This window comes from Girardinichthys multiradiatus, chromosome 19, assembly GCF_021462225.1.
Source record: "Girardinichthys multiradiatus isolate DD_20200921_A chromosome 19, DD_fGirMul_XY1, whole genome shotgun sequence".
NCBI classification, from domain to species: domain Eukaryota; kingdom Metazoa; phylum Chordata; class Actinopteri; order Cyprinodontiformes; family Goodeidae; genus Girardinichthys; species Girardinichthys multiradiatus.
This window is the reverse complement of record NC_061811.1, coordinates 14,487,363-14,507,837: the sequence shown is the minus strand read 5'-3', so window position 1 is coordinate 14,507,837 and position 20,475 is coordinate 14,487,363. Positions and strand designations below refer to the sequence as shown.

General features: G+C 38.1%; 1 protein-coding gene across 1 annotated transcript in view; it reads left to right on the top strand.

Annotated features, from left to right (window-relative positions):
• The window catches only part of LOC124855599 (ryanodine receptor 3-like), a 144,037-nt gene that overhangs the window by 39,087 nt on the left and 84,475 nt on the right, over nucleotides 1-20,475 (top strand). Inside the window, exons 22-38 of the mRNA XM_047345570.1 lie at nucleotides 570-673; nucleotides 1,040-1,123; nucleotides 1,424-1,583; nucleotides 2,453-2,600; nucleotides 2,894-3,096; nucleotides 3,181-3,355; nucleotides 3,645-3,853; nucleotides 3,939-4,138; nucleotides 5,335-5,401; nucleotides 5,485-5,645; nucleotides 5,736-5,901; nucleotides 8,334-8,420; nucleotides 8,578-8,804; nucleotides 11,685-12,489; nucleotides 12,987-13,187; nucleotides 15,936-16,038; nucleotides 19,199-19,330. Of these exons, the coding sequence (XP_047201526.1) occupies nucleotides 570-673; nucleotides 1,040-1,123; nucleotides 1,424-1,583; nucleotides 2,453-2,600; nucleotides 2,894-3,096; nucleotides 3,181-3,355; nucleotides 3,645-3,853; nucleotides 3,939-4,138; nucleotides 5,335-5,401; nucleotides 5,485-5,645; nucleotides 5,736-5,901; nucleotides 8,334-8,420; nucleotides 8,578-8,804; nucleotides 11,685-12,489; nucleotides 12,987-13,187; nucleotides 15,936-16,038; nucleotides 19,199-19,330 (3,232 nt within the window). The remainder of the gene's footprint in view (nucleotides 1-569; nucleotides 674-1,039; nucleotides 1,124-1,423; nucleotides 1,584-2,452; nucleotides 2,601-2,893; nucleotides 3,097-3,180; nucleotides 3,356-3,644; nucleotides 3,854-3,938; nucleotides 4,139-5,334; nucleotides 5,402-5,484; nucleotides 5,646-5,735; nucleotides 5,902-8,333; nucleotides 8,421-8,577; nucleotides 8,805-11,684; nucleotides 12,490-12,986; nucleotides 13,188-15,935; nucleotides 16,039-19,198; nucleotides 19,331-20,475) is intronic.

Below are 20,475 nucleotides of genomic sequence, written 5' to 3'. Positions count from 1 at the left end.
TGAACTGACTGAAAAATATGACCCACATGTATAAGGCTTAACAAGTGGATTTTTCTTGCTATGTTCCGTTTAAGCTACTGTAAATGTTTGTTTCATCTTAGTTTCAGTTTTTACAGCTATCTGTTGGGAAACAACCACAGCTACATATTTATACATAATACATAGACTTGCATGTTTTCTTAACAAATACTCACCATTGTCATGTTGTCTCTAATGAACAGCATTGCCAAAGGGATTATTTGGCATAAAGTGCAGCATTGAGGGATGCATTAAAGTGCTTAGTATTCCAGTCGCACACCTCTCTATTTCAATCCCTGAAGAAAACATGCTTCCCCGTTCCTCTTCCATAACATGTTCACTAAAGAGCAATGCCTTATCATTGCCAGCAGTTGCACCCTAAACCTAGACCTCATGCCTGCCCCCTTGTTAACTCACAGTGACTTACAAGGATGTAGTTTCCATATGCATTTATTTACAAAGACTTTTTATACGTTAAAAATTAATATAGTGTTAATGACGAGTAACCATAATAAAAATGCACAAAGACTGACATGTTTTCACCCTTACAGATAAGAGAAGATAACAAACGACAGCATCCATGCCTTGTTGATTTCTCCAAGTTGCCAGAAACAGAGAAGAACTACAACCTGCAGATGTCAACAGAAACTCTAAAGTATGTTGAGGTTTTGAGTGGACTTTGCTTACTGTTAAAATTTTTGTTTTTGAAGAATGGAGGCTAGATGCAAAAATAGTCTCACTCTAATCTGCCTTTTGTGAGAGACTTAAAGTGTGTTGCCTATAGCAATTTGTAAGAGTATGATATATAGGGATCCTTTTACAGTTTTCTTCCACTTCACAATTATGTACTACTTTATGTTGGATTGTTTGGTATTTATTCTCAATCAGATTGGATCAGGGCCAATTAGAACTCTTTCTTTTATTTGTGATGAGATGTACAGTCTCATCAGTGGTCATGTTAAAGTGATGAATGAACAAAATCTGCAAACTTCCATTTGTTTATTTATTTTTTTCTCCATAGGACCTTGCTAGCATTAGGTTGCCGTATTGCTCAGGTGAATCCAAACGCAGAGGACTCCCTCAAAAAAATAAAATTACCCAAGAAGTAAGTTGCAATTTTTGTAGAATCAGAGACAACTGTTAAAATATGACTTATTTCAAAGGATGTGTTATAAACATGCATTTTAGATGCATGTACTGTACATGCCTCTGTGAGATCATGCGGAGCATTTCCAGCCACGAAAGGCAAAAAAAGGATGTTATTGTTGATTAAAAACTCTGATCTGATGTTAAGATGCACATCCAGCTTTAAATATTAGCAAAGAACTGATCCCTGTGGATTTATTCTCAAATACTATAGACCTATACCTGAGGTAGAAATACTCATTATTTTCCCCCCTACCAGCTACATGATGTCCAACAGCTATAAACCATCCCCTCTGGACCTGTCTGACATCAAACTGACACCAGGTCAGGAGCTGCTGGTGGACAGACTAGCAGAGAATGCACACAATGTGTGGGCCAAAGACCGCATCAAGCAGGGATGGACTTACGGCATTCAACAGGTTTGCTCAGATATATTTTATACAGTTTCCTTCTACCAAAGCAGACACAAGCAGAGTTTTTTCATAACAATATTTTTTTTCTTAATAATGTATTTCTTCCCAAGCTTGTTTATTTATGTACCACATCTATGTGTAGCTTCTTAGAGCATCCACTTAAGAGTCTGACTTTTCATTGCTGTAACCTTTCAGTACGCAGTAAGGTATTCTGTTGGGACAGAACATGCTGTGCAGAACACAATCACATTTAGTTAAAAGCAACAAGTACTCAAACTGTGTACACACAGCTGCAGATTTTCTTTAGCTGGATGTTTTAATACTGTTTCCATGATTTTGAATAACGTTTATATCATGTCTTTGTTCCGTCTGTAAATAAATAATTTGTCCGTTTTGCACACTCGCTATGATTGCGCTATCATTTATAATTTATTTTACAAACGTTTTACTAGTACAGTTTTACAATTTATTTCAAATGTTTTTTTTTTCTGTTAATTTGAATGATTATGGCTAACAGCTATTGAAAATGAAAAAATCAGTTTCTCAGAAAAGTTTAATTTTAGATGACCAATAAAAAAAGTATTTTTCGTACAAAAATGTTACATTATATTATGTAATGATTTTTAAGAAGTTAAGAACTTCTCATGTTTTTACAATGTAAATAACTGCAGTCGGCATAATTACATTACAAGCCCAAAAGCACTAATTGTCTAATTAACCTTGAAATTAACGGGCCTGACAGCAAAGTTAACACAACACAGTTTTCATCACTGAGCCGACTCTTGATAGCATAAAGCTGATGAGACAATTGTTTGTGAAAGATTCATATCAAATAGGTATATAGATCTCCTCCTTATGGCCTGTTCTCCATACAGGACCTGAAGAGCAAGCGTAACCCTCGTCTGGTTCCCTATGTGCTGCTGGATGAACGTACCAAGAAGTCCAACAGGGACAGCCTGCGGGAGGCTATTCGCACCATGATTGGTTACGGATACAACATAGAGCCTTCAGACCAGGAAGGAGGTTAGTTTTACCATACCACTGCTTATTAAAATATACTGTTTGTACAGTGTATTTTGTACACAGATTTTGTGGTACACAACAAATTGCTGATTGCATTATGTCCTTTCTTAATTTTACAATGCAAATGTGTGATTTTAGCAACTCATTCTATTAATTTAGGTAGATAGAGAAAAATGATAGGGGCATGCAACCACAGGGCAATTACTATCATTCTCTTAATTAATGTTTTTTTCTGTACTTGTTGCCTTTACAATACGCTATCTGGCATGGCCTCTGTCCTCCTGGCCCTGAAGGCCAAGTGGTTGAACGACTCAGCATTGATAAGATCCGCTTCTTCAGAGTCGAAAGAACATACGCGGTGAAGACTGGAAAGTGGTACTTTGAATTTGAAGCAGTCACTGGAGGAGACATGCGAGTAGGCTGGGCCAGGCCTGGATGCAAACCTGATGTGGAGCTTGGTACAGATAAGCTTGCTTTCGTCTTTGATGGGTATAGGGTAAGCTTTAAATTAGACCAGAATCAGTCTGTTGTTGTGGTCTTCATATTCAAGCCTGTTTCTCTATGCATGTGTTGCACACAGGGCCACTGTCTGAACATGGGTAGCAGGTTGTTTGGGCGCTGCTGGCACGCTGGGGATGTAGTCGGCTGCATGATCAACATGGAGGACAAGTCTATGATTTTTACCCTTAACGGAGAGATCCTGATTACCAGCAAGGGCTCTGAACTCTGCTTCACTGACTTTGAAACTGAGGATGGTGAGAAAGCTCACATTTAATTATCTGACTCACTCATACTTGCTTTAGATCTAGGAATGTCAAACTGATAAGTTGATGATAGGAAAAACTGTTAGGCATAAAACATATGTTTAAAATAAGTAGTTCCCAGGAACAAATTCTCTCTTATTATGACAAAAGTCTCACTGCAAATGTTGAATTGATTTTCCTCCAGCTTCTGTTCCCTTTATGTTCTTAGAGTCTCATTGTTTAATCCCTCCGGTTTCTTTTCTTCTCTCCTCCTTACTTCTTTTCTTTGGCTGTCCTTCAGGGTTTATTCCAGTCTGTAGTCTCGGCCTAGCTCAGGTGGGACGCATGAATCTGGGGAAAGATGCGAGCAGCTTCAAATACTACACCACATGTGGACTGCAGGAGGGATTTGAACCCTTTGCCGTCAACATGAACCGGGAAGTCACAATGTGGTTCAGCAAGCGTCTGCCCACATTTGTCAACGTGCCGAAGGACCACAACCTCATTGCAGTAAGATGGAAGTGCATTTCAGTAAGATTTGGTGGTTAGAAATACAAAACCAGTGAGAATTGAAAGCTTTTCTCCCCATTTGCAGGTAACAAGGATTGACGGCACCATCGACAGCCCCCCATGTCTAAAGGTCACCCACAAGGCGTTTGGCACCCAGAACAGTAATGCTGACATGGTGTTCTGTCGTCTCAGCATGCCGGTAGAGTTTCACTCCTTCTTCAAGCAGAGCCCTGTGGTAGACATAAACGGCGTGCATGAAGAGGATATGCTCAAGGTTAAACACAGGTGCTGGATCTCGTAGAAATATAATTTAAAGTCTTAATGCAATAATGAAACTATTATGTCACATTGGTTTCTGTAAGTACAGCATACAGTGCCTTGCAGAAGTTTTCACCACCCCCTCCCCTTAAACTTTTTCACATTTTGTTACTTTTCAACCAAAATCTCTAGTGTATTGCGATTTTGTGCAATAGACAGATACAAAATAGTATATAAATATGAAGTGGATGAAAGAAATTATACATCATTAATTTATACTTCTTTACAAATAAAATCTCAAAAGTGTGCTGTGCATTTGTATTTAGCTTTGCTGAGTCAATATTTGTTGGAACCATCTTTCCTTGCATCTACAGCTGTATTTTGTCATATTGTAGCTGTGGTTGTATTTAAGATCATGAGTCGTAATGGAAAGTGAAACTCTGCTCTATTCTCAAGTCTTTTGCAACCAGCTAACTGATTTTCTTCTAGTATTCCACAATGTTTAACATCCCCACAGCATGATGCTTCCAGCACCATGTTTCATGCAAGGGATAGTTTGCTTAGAGTAATGTGCAGTGCTAGTTTTCCACCATACAGTCTTTTGCACGTAGACCAAGAGGTTCAATTTTGGCCTCATATGACCAGATCACCTTCTTCCACATGCTTGCTCTGTCCCCCGTATGATTTGTAGCAGACTGAAAACTGGACCTCTTATGAGATTTCCTCTTGTCGCAAGTTACGTGGAGTACAGAACAGGTAGCTGTCCAGTCAAGACATTCTCCACCAGAGCCGCGGATCTCGGCAGCTCTTTCAGAGCCACCATGGGCTTCTTGATTGCCGCGCTCCATTCTCTCCTTGTCTATTTTTTATGTTTATGTGGACAGCTATATTTTGGAGTTGAGGTGACTTTTGAAGGCAATTGGTTGCAATGGATTTATTTAGGGGTATCAAAGTAAATGGATGGATACAGATTTATGCCAAACCTTTCTGATTTTTATTTGTAAAAACCTTTGAAAACCATGAATTTTTAGCAACGAAACCCTACTTTGTATTAATCTATCACATATAATTGCCATAAAATAAATAGATGTTTCTGTTTGTTAAGATACAACATGTGAAAACATTGTTTCTGAATGATCTAAGTATTATACCTTATCTAGTATTTTCTATCAATCATAATGACCAATAATCTGTCATTACCTTTTTAAATTGGCCTTGTGTAGATATCCATTGAGATCAGTGCGGCAAAGTGAAGAAAGTAGACGAGTGGACTACAGCAGCATCACCATGGTATCAGAAATTCTTCTCTAATGGTACCTTGTATTTGAAACCTCCATTTCTCATTAGCTCATTAGTTCTTTGTTTTGTAACAGTACTACCACTCAGTGAGAATCTTCGCTGGTCAGGACCCTTCCGGTGTGTGGGTTGGATGGGTTACCCCCGACTACCATTACTATAGCAACAATTACAACCTCAGCAAGAACAGAGCAGTGACTGTAACCTTGGGTGACGAACGTGGACGAGTTCATGAAAGGTAAGCCTCCTTGTCCTGATTTCATGTACTTTAAGTTTTCTGTGTTGTAAATGCTGAAAAAAATGGTAATTTCTGCTCATACATGAACAGTGTGAAGAGGAGTAACTGCTACATGGTGTGGGGTGGTGACGTGACCAGTGCCACACACACCTCCAGCCGCAGTAACGTCGACCTGGAGATTGGCTGTTTAATAGACCTGGCCACTGGCCTGGTGACGTTCACTGTCAATGGAAAGGAGATATCCACATCCTACCAGGTGCAGATTTAATCATTAAGCATTTTGATTTTAATAGGTTCTTCTGTTTCTAGTGCAACATACTAATTCTAAATGAGTGTCAAGACTAAAGATAAATTCTTCAAAAATACTACAAAATGACAAAATGAAATGCAAGAAGAGGAACTCAAGTCTAATTCTTGTTTTGTGCTAACATATTCCAAAATATTTGATTAATCATATGATCCAATTTACTAGTATTTGGTGCTCTCTAGCCTGCAGTGTCATAATTTTTTTAAACTGGTTAGACGTGAAGGTTAGAGTCTAATTTACCTTTCATATTTTTGAGCTATGACAGGAAGAATAATTATATTTTCTTCATTTAATTGTCATTCAACTGTCTCTAAATGGCAACTTTGGAAATTGATAACTGGGGACAGCTTGTGAAATAACAAATAATACAGTTTTGTAGTAAGTGAATATTCAGTAATTTTTTGTAGTTAATATGCTACCCATAGAAAGGACAACAGTTATTTTTATCCCTGGAGATTACAGTGAGAAATATACATACTCTCAGCATGGGCATTAACGTCTTTAATTTATTAATTAAGGGCTATGACTGACTCCTGTGAACCAAAAAAAAAACTTCTGCTCCAAAATCAACATCTTCCAGTGTGACCTAAACTAGCTACTTCCAACATGGACTACCCAAATCCCTTATGAGGAAATATTTATGGTCTTTTTTGGTCCTAGTGACAAGAATTATCGTTGGAGGAGTGAATGTAAGTGTAGAAAATGACTAGCAGGTCCTAGTGGAAGGTTGTACTTCTGGAGTTGCACAGATAGTATAGTGTTTGCTGGGCCTTCTTCAGAACTGTGCCTATATGTGAAGTCCATCTCTGGTCCTGAGAAAGGGTGGTTCCTAGGAACCAGAAGTGATCAAAAGGGTAAAGTGTTGTTGAAGATGGTAAGGAGAGGGAGTATGAGGGGTGTTTTCTGGCTGTTTACCATAATCTCCACACTCTTGAGCAGGTTAAGTTCAGGTAGTTCTAATCGTACCAGTGGACCAGCCGATCCACCTCCTGTCTGTATGCAGACCTGGTCCTGGATCAGATCAATAGCAATGGCGTCAACTGCAAACCTCATGAGTTTCGCAAACATGTCCGCTGAGGTGCAGTCATTTGTGTACAGAGAGGAGTGGGAAAAGAACACACCCCTGGGGGCGCTGGTGCTGATGGTTCGTGTGCGAGAGAAGATGCTTCAGAAATAGCAGGCTTACTTGAAGCCATGGCCATGACCTCAACCCTATTGAAAATATATGGTCTATGCTTGAAAGCTGAGTTTGTGTCAGTTTAAATGAACTCCAATTCAAGCAAGGTGGGTGGTTAAATATCAAATGGCCTGAAAGGCCTGAACTTGTATCGTGCTTTATCAAGTCACCAGCGACCCCAAGTGACATCAAGCCTTGAAGAGATAATGGTTAAAAAAAATCATTAAAAGCACAAACAAATATGACAGTCATGCCCATGATGAGTGTATGTTGACTGGAACTGTATATGATGTTTACAATGATTTTATTTTATTAAATAAACAATTGCAATGCTTTATGTCATGCATAATTTAAATCTCAGCTCAACATTTCTTTTGTTTAGTTTTTTGATCTGCAAAAAAAAAAAGATATGAAACATTTGTATTAGGTAATGAATGTGTGTGGTCATTTCATTTAGGTCAATTTAAAGTTTTAATAGCTAATGCTATAAGCATGAATTTAGTTAGAACTGTTTTTATTTATATTTTAAAGCCTTTTATGTATTTATACAAGTCTCTCTTTAAACCTTGGTAAAGTCATAATGGGTTAGAAATATAATATATATAGTATAATTTAGTAAATTGTTATCTAATGCTTTTTGATATTACACTTAAAATATAATGGTGTACGTATATTTTCATTAACATGTCCTGTGTTGGAAATAACACAAAGTTTGATAATTTTTGCCCAATATTCAGGCTGGTTTCATATGTTTTTAAAGTTTCTTTACCCCAACCAGTCATTTAAAATTAGCTCCTTTTTAAATTTTCCGCTCTGCCCACTCTGTCTGCAGTTTAGCGTGTAGCTTGAGAGTCAGTCGCTCTACAGCTTTGCATATTTTCCTGACAGAGAAATGACGTCTGTATTGTTGAACTCCTGACTTTGGAATATGCTTTTTCTGGACGTACTTAGAGAGTTAAACCTTGAATAGCTTTTGAAGCAGTATAATCTTCTTACATTTTCTCCTTGCCTAAAGTCTGTGAGGCTGCACCCAGTACTGACTCACCCTACCAGTCAACACTCAAATGATCACACACACACTTCTTCACTAAGTAATACTTTTACATGACGCATCACTAAACTGCTTTCTGCAAGTCCTTCTCTCTTGTTCCTACCAAAACTTTTATGTTTATTTATTCTTTACTTCTTCTTTTCTCTGCTCCAGGTGGAACCAAACACAAAGCTCTTCCCTGCTGTATTTGTGCGACCCACCAGCCCAAACCTCTTTCAGTTTGAGCTGGCTAAAATAAAGGTGGACTCCTTTGTTTTTTCCATTACAACGTTATTGTTTAACCATTTTAAACATTTCGATGTATCTATCTATTCCAGAAGATGTTATTTTTTGTATTAACTGAAACATTCTCAAAGAGCTTAAACGTTTTTTTTATATATTTGCTTGTGCTGCACAGAATGCAATGCCACTGTCATCAGCCATCTTTAAGAGTGAACACAAGAATCCGGTGCCCCAGTGTCCGCCCCGACTAGATGTCCAGACAATCAATGCAGTGCTGTGGAGCCGGATGCCCAACACCTTCCTCAAAGTGGAAACAGCCAGAGTGAACGAGAGACAAGGCTGGGTGGTTCAGTGTGTGGAGCCCCTGCAGATGTTGGCAGTTCACATCCCTGAGGAGAACAGGTTGTGCATCGGATTCAATTAACTGATTGATAAAAAGCACACAAGTCCTTACTTTTTCTATTAATTATACATTTCATATTTATAAATCATTATAGGAGATGTGTATGGTGTTTATGAAATGTTAACATTTACAGGTGGCCAATTGCTGAAGGGGACAACAACATGTAACATAATAAAATAACTTACACATTCTACAATAGTATGGAATTTAATTTTGTATTTTTCTGGTCTAGTAAGATATGTTTAAGGAAAATAGAGTTTGAGAAAATATTTGTTTCAAGACATTTTTCCTTCCTTCCTTCCTTCCTTTGGAACACTGTCCACTATCTATATATATCTATATATATATATATATATATATATATATATATATATATATATATATATATATATATATATATCTATATATATACACTGCTCAAAAAAATAAAGGGAACACTCAAATAACACATCCTAGATCTGAATGAATGAAATATTCTCATTGAACTCTTTGTTCTGTATAAAGTTGAATTTGCTGACAACAAAATCACACAAAAATCATCAATGGAAATCAAATTTATTAACCAATGGAGGCCTGGATTTAGAGTCACACACAAAATTAAAGTGGAAAAACACACTACAGGCTGATCCAACTTTGATGTAATGTCCTTAAAACAAGTCAAAATGAGGCTCAGTATTGTGTGTGGCCTCCACGTGCCTGTATGACCTCCCTACAACGCCTGGACATGCTCCTGATGAGACGGCGGATGGTCTCCTGAGGGATCTCCTCCCAGACCTGGACTAAAGCATCCGCCAACTCTTGGACAGTCTGTGGTGCAACGTGACGGTGAATGGACAGAGACATAATGTCCCAGAATCGGATTCAGGTCTGGGGAACGGGCGGGCCAGACCATAGCTTCAGTGTCTTCATCTTGCAGGAACTGCTGACACACTCCAGCCACATGAGGTCTAGCATTGTCCTGCATTAGGAGGAACCCAGGGCCAACCGCACCAGCATATGGTCTCACAAGGGGTCTGAGGATCTCATATTGGTACCTAATGGCAGTCAGGCTACCTCTGGCGAGCAAATGGAGAGCCATGTGCCCTCCAAAGAAATGCCACCCCACACCATTACTGACCCACTGCCAAACCGGTCATGCTGAAGGATGTTGCAGGCAGCAGATTGTTCTCCACGGTGTCTCCAGACTCTGTCACGTCTGTCACATGTGCTCAGTGTGAACCTGCTTTCATCTGTGAAGAGCACAGGGCGCCAGTGGCGACTTAGCCAATCCTGTTGTTCTCTGGCAAATGCCAAGCGTCCTGCACGATGTTGGGCTGTGAGCACAACCCCCATTTGTGGACGTCGGGCCCTCATACCATCCTCATGGAGTTGGTTTCTAACTGTTTGTGCAGACTCATTTTGCAGGGCTCTGGCAGTGCTCCTCTTGTTCCTCCTTGCACAAAGGCGGAGGTAGCGGTCCTGCTGCTGGGTTGTTGCCCTCCTATGGCTTCCTCCACATCTCCTGGTGTACTGGCCTGTCTCCTGGTAGCGCCTCCAGGCTCTGGACACTACGCTGACAGACACAACAAACCTTCTTGCCACAGCTCGCATTGATGTGCCATCCTGGATGAGCTGCACTACCTGAGCCACTTGTGTGGGTTGTAGAGTCCGTCTCATGCTGCCACGAGTGTGAAAGCACCACCAACATTCAAAAGTGACCAAAACATCATCCAGAAAGCATAGGTACTGAGAAGTGGTGTGTGGTCTCCACCTGCAGAACCACTCCTTTATTGAGTGTCTTGCTAATCACCAAAGATTTCCCCGTGTTGTCTATTCCATTTGAACAACAGCTGTGAAATTGATTGTCAATCAGTGTTGCTTCCTAAGTGGACAGTTTGATTTCACAGAAGTTTGATTTACTTCGAGTTATATTGTGTTGTTTAAGTCTTCCATTTATTTTTTTGTTTTACAAAATCAGATGTTTCATCTAAGGACTGCTGTTCTACAGAATTCAGGTTTGTGGAAACGAATCAGCTAGTTGATGCCAAGAGTTAGTTGCCATCAGTCTGGGATGGGTTCTCAGGCTATTACTACGCTGTTTGACAGCACAGCACAAAACATTCACAAGTGGAAAACATCCATAAATGATGACAATCCTCGACGTAATCTGTGAAATTTATCTATGATGGCGTGTTCAGAGTGATATGCAGTGTTCATTTTTTTTATCTTTTTTTACTTTTTTTTTTTTTTTACTAATAGGGCTACTTCTGAAGACAGTTGCACTGGATTTAAGTTAGGATATCAGAGTAAAATGTTTCTAGGCTCTCACATGCTAGAAATATATTTATTGAGTTAATTGGTCACTCTAATTTTCCCTTTGGTAAGAGTGTGTCTGTGCATGGTTGTTTGTCCTGTGTGTCTCTGAGTTCTCCTTTGATGGACAGGGTAGGTATTCAGGGCGGTGCCCGATGACCGCTGCGAGATAGACACTGCTCTCCCTCCCAACCCCACCCGACCCTGCATGGGTGGGTGGATGGATGGATGGATGGATGGATGGATGGATGGATGGATGGTATAAACTATAAACCCCACACTTTTCAATTTTTTTAAAGTAGGAAAACAAAACCAGGAACACAAAAAATTGAATATATCCTTTTCCTTCCACTTGCACAATTTTGCACCCCTTTGTGTTTATTTTTCCCACAAAATCCAGTTAAAGTACTTTCATGTTTGTTGTTGTACTTTGACATGATGAAAAAAACAATTAGGGGGTATGAAGTTATATTTTTATGTTTACTATCCAGAGATCATATTCAGCTGGATACATCTTGTTGAAGAATTGCACAAAAATCTAAATATTATTGTAAATGTTGTATATATCTTTTCCTTTGCTTTCAAAGGTGTGTAGACATTATGGAGCTGTCAGAGCAGGAGGACATGAGAAAGTTCCACTATCACACCTTGAAGCTCTACTGTGCTCTCTGCGCACTGGGAAACACCCGCGTTGCCCATGCCCTCTGCAGCCATCTGGACCAGTCGCAGCTTTTATACACCATCGATAATCAGTACCTCTCTGGCATGTTGCGGGAGGGCTTCTACAATGTTCTGATCAGCATCCACTTAGAGACAGCCAAGGAGGCCAGACTCATGATGAAAGACGAGTTTATCATTCCAGTCACAACTGAGACACGTTCAATTCGTCTTTTTTCCAGTGCTTCCAAAAAGCACAGCCCGCCAGGGGTGGGGCTCAGCACCTCCCTAAAACCCCGACTCAACTTTACCCCACCATGCTTCATCAGCACTAAAAGGGATTATCTGTTCAGTCCCCAAATCCCTCTGGATGCACTTAAGGAAAAAGCTATTTCAATGTTGACAGAAGCTGTTCAAGGCGGCGGGCACCACATTCGAGATCCTGTTGGAGGAGGCGTAGAGTATCAGTTTGTGCCAATCCTGAAGCTCATTAGTACCTTGCTGACGATGGGAGTTTTAGGTAGCGAGGATGTTCAAAAGATTTTACTACTCATTGACCCAAATGTGTTCAGAGATATGCGTGAAGAAGGGGTCACAGGACCCACAGACAAAGAGGGACTCACTGGGACTGAGGGAAAGACTGTTGAAGCAGGAGAGGAGGAGGCAGCCAAGGAGGCCAAACAACCAATGAAAGGACTTCTGGAGAAGAGGCTGCCAGAGCCCGTCAAGCGACTGGTAATAATTAAAACTAGAAGTATAAAACAAAACAGCATTGCAGCAAAGCAGTTTCTGCAAAACTGAACCATGGGTTTATGTGTGCTGTAAGCCAAAATAATCAAAATCAACAGAAATAACATTTGGAGTATGTCGCTTTGTGTAATAAATCTATATAATACATCAGTTTTGAGTTATGAATTGAACAGCTGACATAAAGTTATTATTCTCATAATAACTTTATGAGAATATAAGGATTTATTGAGAGTGAGTACTAATTTCCTGCTAAAAATGGCCACAGCTTTGTTCTCAACCACATACTCAATAAATGCTTCACTGTAATATGCCTTTTAGAGCTCATTCAAACATGAAATTATGTCTTTTTGTGTGGAATGATGTAAAAGCTCAAAGGCATCTGAGTGTTTTATCAAAGTCTTTATTGTAAAAGAACACAAAAAAGTACTGAAAACCATCTTAATCTCTGACAATTCTGTCATCTCCTTTTTTCTGTTCTCCAGATGTGTGAGCTGCTTCATTATTTCTGCGACTGCGAGCTGAAGCACCGTATCGAGGCTATTGTGTCCTTTTCAGACAGCTTTGTCTCCAAACTGCAGTGCAACCAGAAGTTCCGCTACAATGAGCTCATGCTGGCTCTCAATATGTCTGCTGCTGTTACGGCAAAGAAGACAAAAGAGTTCAGATCGCCTCCTCAGGAGCAGGTGAAACACAGCCACAGTTAAAAAGGACTTGAAATAAATTTGAATGTTGGACATCAGAAACAAAATTGTGAGCTGGCATCCACATTTTGACTAAATCAGTCAAAGTCTGTGTTTATTTGAAACTATGGTTCTTTAGACAGAGCCAACCAATGACTGTAACTGAACATAACCGGCTTATGCAGCAGTCATATACGCACAGACACTTCCTGTAGACTGCAACCAGGGGACTTTCCTCAAATACAGCAGTTTGCTTTTTTAAATAATTTAGCAAAATGCAAAAAATTACAGCCATCAAGATTATGTTACGCAAAACTATTGCTGTTTATGGATTATTATATTCAATTTCATCCAGTACAAATTCACCAATAAGAAATATAATAAGGTGGACACAAAACTGAGGAACACATCCAACAGAAAATCTTTAACTGACATGCTATAAGACAACGAAGGAGACGCTTGTTAGTTTGCACATACTGTCCTGACATTTGCTCGTTCATTCAGTATATGACAATGTTTTTCTCCAGTATGTGCATTCATATTCTTTGCCAACCTATCGATATTACCCCTAGCATAACTTCTTTACACACATTTGTCAAACAAACAAAATTTACTATGGAAAACCCTTTTACTACCTCTATATGTGGCTAATAGGCTCAACAACTTTGACTCCTCATTCCCAGTTGCAATCTGTAATCCCACACATCCCAAACAATGTGTGGGTGTGCAAAGCCTGTAATTTAGTCATTGTTTCTCTTGAATGTTTAATTTACCCACAGATCAGAACAAAATAAATATATGTGAACTGATGTTTTTATTACGCACGGTCCTATAAGGTTTCAAAACAAATCTGGTGAAAATACTTTTTTACCCTGTTAAAATAATTGTGTTGCATTTTTTATAATAGAAGATAAATAGCTATGAATGTCTGATCAGAACTTTTTGTCCCAGATACAGGTTAGAGTAATTTAAAAATGACTATTCTTCTTTCTACTATAAATGCTTGATGCTTTTCTTGACAACAAATTATATTTTCTTCCAACCAGAGTTTCTACAGGTCAGCTTTATTATACTTCTCCAACTTAACTTGGTTTAGAAAGCGACAATAATGTTCTGTGAACACATCACTTAAAACGTGCTTAGTTTTTATTAATTTTTAAAGATATATCTGACTTAACACATACAAGTGCATTCTCAATTAAGTACCAACAGTTTTCATTTATCACAGTTTGCTTTAGTGGTAGGATAATATTAGGATGTTTACTCTGTTTTCATATGACCTGTTGATAATTCAGCAAGTGACAGATTTCTTGCTGGTCCAGTTAATCATGTGCAGACATAATTTAAAGAAGAAATTGTTCTGCTCCTTTTGAATGTTGCAAAACCTAATGACAATGACTTATTTGTTGTACAGCAGGAGCTGTCTGTGCCATTTTAAGTGCTAAAGGCAGAATAGGTCACACAACACAGACTGACAGGAAGCTACAGCTGCCTTTCTTTCACAGTAATGGCCATATAAAAGAGTGAAAAAGGCTTAGATCTCTAGCCAAAAACATATTTTGTCAACAAAATAATATAAAAGAAATGTATGAATTTTCAAAGCTGTAAACATGAAAATAGGCAGTGGTTGTTAAAACATGGCTGCGCATCTCACTGGAAGTTCATCGGACAACAGATCGAAAACAGTTCTTGAGAGCTGGGTTTTGTCAGGAAGTCCTGATATAATCATTTAAATAATAAAAAAATGCCACGATCAAGACCTTAAGACAATGCCTGAAATTGGATTGATTAATCTAGAACATTATCATTTTTCAGAACAGTATTAATGAGTCCTAACTTGATTGGATAGTAGGACCATGAGTTTGTGCACTTCTTTTCTTCAATCAGTGCATGTCTCTGCTTTACCATGTTTCGTGTTCCTAGCTTAAAAGTGTTGTAAAAAGAAGTCAGTCATGTGACCATAACTAATTTATTATGAAATGTTTACGGGGTTGTTTATAGGGTATATAGGTTGCAAATTTTAAAACCCTTTGCACATCTTTTATATTAGTACGCACATCTCCTGTTGCATTTTTTTCACACTTCTATTCCTGTTTGCCAAATTATCTAAAACAGGCAAATTGTTAAATCACATAGCAAATTGAAAGGCTTCTTCTGAAGCTACAATATGTGGTCAAAAAGAGAGTCTTGCAGGCACCCTGTCTCATACTGTGGATGTAACTAGATAGCGCCTATAATTTTTGCGTATGAATGGGTAATTTCCCATCCAACCAGTCGTCTATAGAGGTTTGAATCATTAATCTTTCAATTATGCTTTTTGGCCTCAAGAGAGTGACAGTTGCCCCTTGCTCCAAATGTTTCTGAAACTGTCCCATATTTTCAATAAACCTTAAAGGCAAATTCATCTTGTGCAGCGCTGAGAAGGCGCTCTCAGCCGAGGAATCACACAAACTTTCAGTTTAGTGCCTCTTAAAAGTCACAGCTGGAGACAAAGTACACCACTTCACTTAAACGTCTTGCATCCCCCTTGTTTGCCACTGCAAAGAGCTATTACCCACTAAAGCAAATTGTTTTTGCATTTTTGTGAATCTGACTTCGATACATCATGAGATGACATTCAAAATGAAAAGCAGGATGAGTCATCAGTTAAAACATAAACCTTTAATAGAGAGGAACAATTTCATTGAAACTCAACTGCATATATTTTAGAGTGAATACACTTGTCTGATTTTATATTTTATCTAATTTCAGATCAACATGCTGCTGAGTTTCAGTATGGGAGACGACTGTCCGTGTCCTTCGGAAATACAGGAGGAGCTATATGAGTTCCACAACCAGCTGCAGCTTCACTGTGGTAAGACGCAGACAAGAAAAACTTTATGAGCTTCTTCATTGGTTGTGCTTACTGTATAAATGTTTTTTTTTTATACATTGCAGTGAAGATATATTGCACTAATCAAAATTAGAATGTACTGCAGACAATGGCACCATAACCTGTTGCTATAGATGAACAATACACAGTAGGCTTGATTAAAAATAAGTAGGCATTAAGATCAAGACTTTGGCTCTTTCTGTACTTCTTTATGTCATATAAACTTGGGTATCAGACAAAGGGCCTTATAAAGTATCCACAACACTTACACTTTTTCACATTTTGTTTAATTATTACCATTATTACCTCAGGATTTTATGTAATATTATTGAAAGAAAGTATTGCCTAATTGTAAATTGTAAAGAAAAATGACATGTTTTTTTTTACAAATTAAAATCTGGAAAACATGGTTTGCACTGGTATTCAGCTCTCTGAGTCAATACTTTGTTGAAACAAAAACTTTAAAAAATGTTTTGAAAAGCATGTATTATTTTTGCAATTATGGTGTTCTATCAAATGAAGTGGCAATAAAATACATAAAAAATATTCAAAAGAAACATTAAGGTGTATGAATTTCTGCAAGGCACTGTAAAATCTAATCAGATATTTGCAAAAGCTTTTGGAGAGAAAGACTAGCTGGACACTTGAACAGGAGCTCAGTGGGCAGAGAGATTTATATCGGGGGCTCTGAATCTCCCTCTTTCTCAGTGGACGGCATGGTGAAAACTGGCCAGTAAATCCTAGATGTATTTAGTTCTAAGACCCTGTAAGGCTTTAAAGGTGAGTAATGACTTGGTCCATTGTTTCATTGCTCACCTGATTTACACTAAACTTACAGGTTCTTTTCAAACACGAGATTTGTGGTAAGGTAAGAGAGCTGAACTTTTTTGAATAGCGTTTTGGGGCCTGTTGTTGTTGCTCTATTTAAACATTTAAAAGACAGAGAAATATTCATAAATGGCAATTTTTTGCATCTTATATTATACCAAAAATGCTATTTTGTGTCCTGATGTGTTATCTACAGTGGCTGTAAAAGGTTTTTTTGACCTAAAAAAGAACATGAAAAACATTTGCCACCTTTAATGTTACAATATCTTATTTAATGTAACTGAGAAACACACACGTTTTTAGGGAAAAATATCAGAAGTAAAAAAGGTTCAATAAGTGTGCCCACTCTTACACTCTTATATATTTTTAAAGCACCTTTGAATCAACCCAGCACATCTTAAATTGCTGATATTTGCCCACTACCTTGTGTACTACATTCTCTAAATCTGTCAAATAGTGACATCTCATGTCCACTGCCGGCTTCAGATGACTCCACAGATTTTCTTTCAGATTTAATTATGGACAAAGTAAACATTTTTACCAGGTGGTCATTGTAAATAAGAAATACATTTTTAATAAATGACCTTGTTAAAAAAAGGTTAAATCTGTAAAAAAAATAAAAATAGACCTCACTGTAATCCTGCAAAATGAATCCCCCCTTTACCATCAGCTTTCTCACAGATGTAAAGGTGGATTTACACTTATATTTGGAAACAAATATAATTTTATCCCCCCTGATGAAAACTGATGAAAACTGTTTCCATGTGAGGAAAAACAACCCCTGATAATGATGCTGATGCTACTGTGTTTCATTGCAGGCATGGTTATTATTTAGTGATGTGCAATGTTGTTTTTGTGCCAAACTTACTTTGGAATTGTGGCCCAAACACTTAAGTTTTGTTTTATCAGATCATAACCCATTCTCCCACAAGCTTTTAGACCTCCTTAATATGCTTGTCAAATACACAAAGGTTTTTCATTTTGTCAGTACATTGTACAACAACACAGAGAAACATTTTCAAATACAGTAGATGATGCAATTTTTTAGGCCTATTGATCATCATCTCTGTCTTAGCAGAGTGTGTGCCTAAGAAGACTAAATATTAAAACAAAGTATTTCTCTAAGGGTGTGGACATGATTTGTCATGCTGCATTTTTATTCTTATTTTAATTTGTTGTATCATAAAGGCTTGGCTATTTAACACGGCTGTGTACAGTTTTGAGAGCCACTGTATTTCTTTATTACCAACCCATATATGATCGTTTTTAAGGCCGATTTGACCCACATGCAGAGAACACTCAAACAGAGAAACGTTTAAAGAATTTATTAACAATGTGTGAAATGTACAAGGAGCAAAGTTTCCAGGAAGGCCGTCTGACTGGAAGGGAAAACAACAAGGTGAGTTCAGATTGGGATACAGACTTGCTAATTCTGTGGTTAGGCTTACTATTCGGGTGGGCGATCCGCCAGGGGGGAGATGGTTGGGAGTCTGGGACAGTGAGGTAGTGCTGATTCCGTTGGGGCTTCTTGATGATTCAGGAGGAACCGTGGGAGGGTGGACAAGGTTTGCTTAACCAGACAGAGAGGTATCCAGGGCAGCCTGCTGCATGGAATGAATCCAGAGTCCAGACTGTGATCAGAGGTTTTCTTGAGATCTCCAACAAGGAGCAAGGCTGAGGTGCCTAAGACAAGGTAAACAGACTTAGTAAAAATCCTCATAAAACAATCACAAGATACAAGGTATATGGCCAGGGAGTACTACCATGAAGGGCAAAAACACTCAGGCGAAGACGTGCAGGTGAGCCGCCCTCATATAGTCCTCTGAACTGATGAGTCAATGAAGAACACCTGTCACACCTTCGGTCCTCCAGCTCCGCGGCCCCTAGAGGTGGAAAAAGGAAGCAGCAGGCACGGAGACAACCAGACTCTGACACCATATTGTGAAATGTCAGCATCAGCAGTATTGTTTACAAAAAAAGCTCTCCCAGCAGAGGATTTATAGTTCAGTGCTTCTCCAATTGTTCTGACATCTTGATGTTTTCTTAAATAATTTAATTACCCAATCCTACTGCTGAGTGAACAGCGGACCCAGCTGTGCTGCATAGCGCCAACCTGTCCTGGTATGCCTCCCCCATCTCCTATTCATAAAACAATAAATTATGACTTAATACTGCCAAGAAATTGGGAGAGTGGTGGTTTACATATTGTTTTTTGAATCGAACACAGATATTTTTCTTTACATGCTCAAAAACATAAGTAAAATTCTGTTCTAATCCTAAATGGATATTGTGTTTGTCCTTTTGTGCCGTCTAGGAATCCCGATGGAGGAAGATGAAGAAGAACGGGATACATCTATTAAAGGTCGCCTCCTTATGCTGGTGAACAAGATTAAAAGTCAGTCTTATAAAGCACAAGAACCAAAAGAGAAGAAACAAGCTGCACCATGTGAGGAAATCCTTACTTTTCTCCTATCACTGTAATTATTCCTAGAGCTGGAGTGCTTGCTAAATGTAGAATGTAGACTGGCCCAGTGGCTTGGATTAAATTTGATTTATATGCCCAATGGAAAAAAATCGCAGGAATTATAACGATTGAGCTGAGAAATAAATGAGAGCATGTTACATCTATAAATGTTCAACATTTAATAACAAGCTCTTTTGCAAGACAGAAAACTGTATTTCTTTTGATTGTTTTAACACAAAATGTTGTTCATAATGCTTTGTATTTTTTTTACATAAAAGCAAAAGCTTTATTTATTTCTGTTCCTATTACTCCACGACATTTTGCCTCTTTTTGTGCAGTAAGGTACTTTACACACACACACATATATATGTATATATATATATATGCGACCCTTTTTTCAGTTACTGGCCATAACTCTGTAATTGGTGTCACATTCATATAAATGCAATGTTTTCAAGGCACAATTAGCCCACTGTGTTTGACACAGGTGAATGTGTGCAGATGCAGAAATAGAGAAGAGAAGGCAATGAGATTTATTCTTTACAATGTGGTTTCAAAATAAACGTCTAGTGTATTAGATGTTTGTTTCAACGCAAAGTTAAGGAACAAACTACTAAAATAAGTAATAATATATTATTAATAACTAATGAGATTTATTTTCAAAAACTGTCAAAAACTAAACACTGAATTTCTTCAAGAACTGAATGACTTTATTAATTGACAATGACAATTTCTCAACAAGCAATATATTAATGTACAAATCCCATTTGCCACACTGTTTAAAAGTGCAAACATTTATGTATATGCAAATCAATTCCACACTACTGTGTCTTCTCCATCTTTTAAAATGCTAAATGCTGACCGCACATAATGCCTGTTAGACCACAGGTATGGTCTGTCTCACTGAATATAAAACCTACCTTAATCATTGTTATTGACATTTTCTGTTTCTTTCTAAATTATTGAAACTGTTTTCTTGCTCAAAACTACAACATTTACGCAAAAAGGTTAACCAAAAATATACAACATGAACTCATTTTTTATAACAGCTTAATAATTGTCGTTTTGACTTATATGTTGAGTATTACAGTAATAATAGTGTTTTCTGTAACATTTAAATATTATTT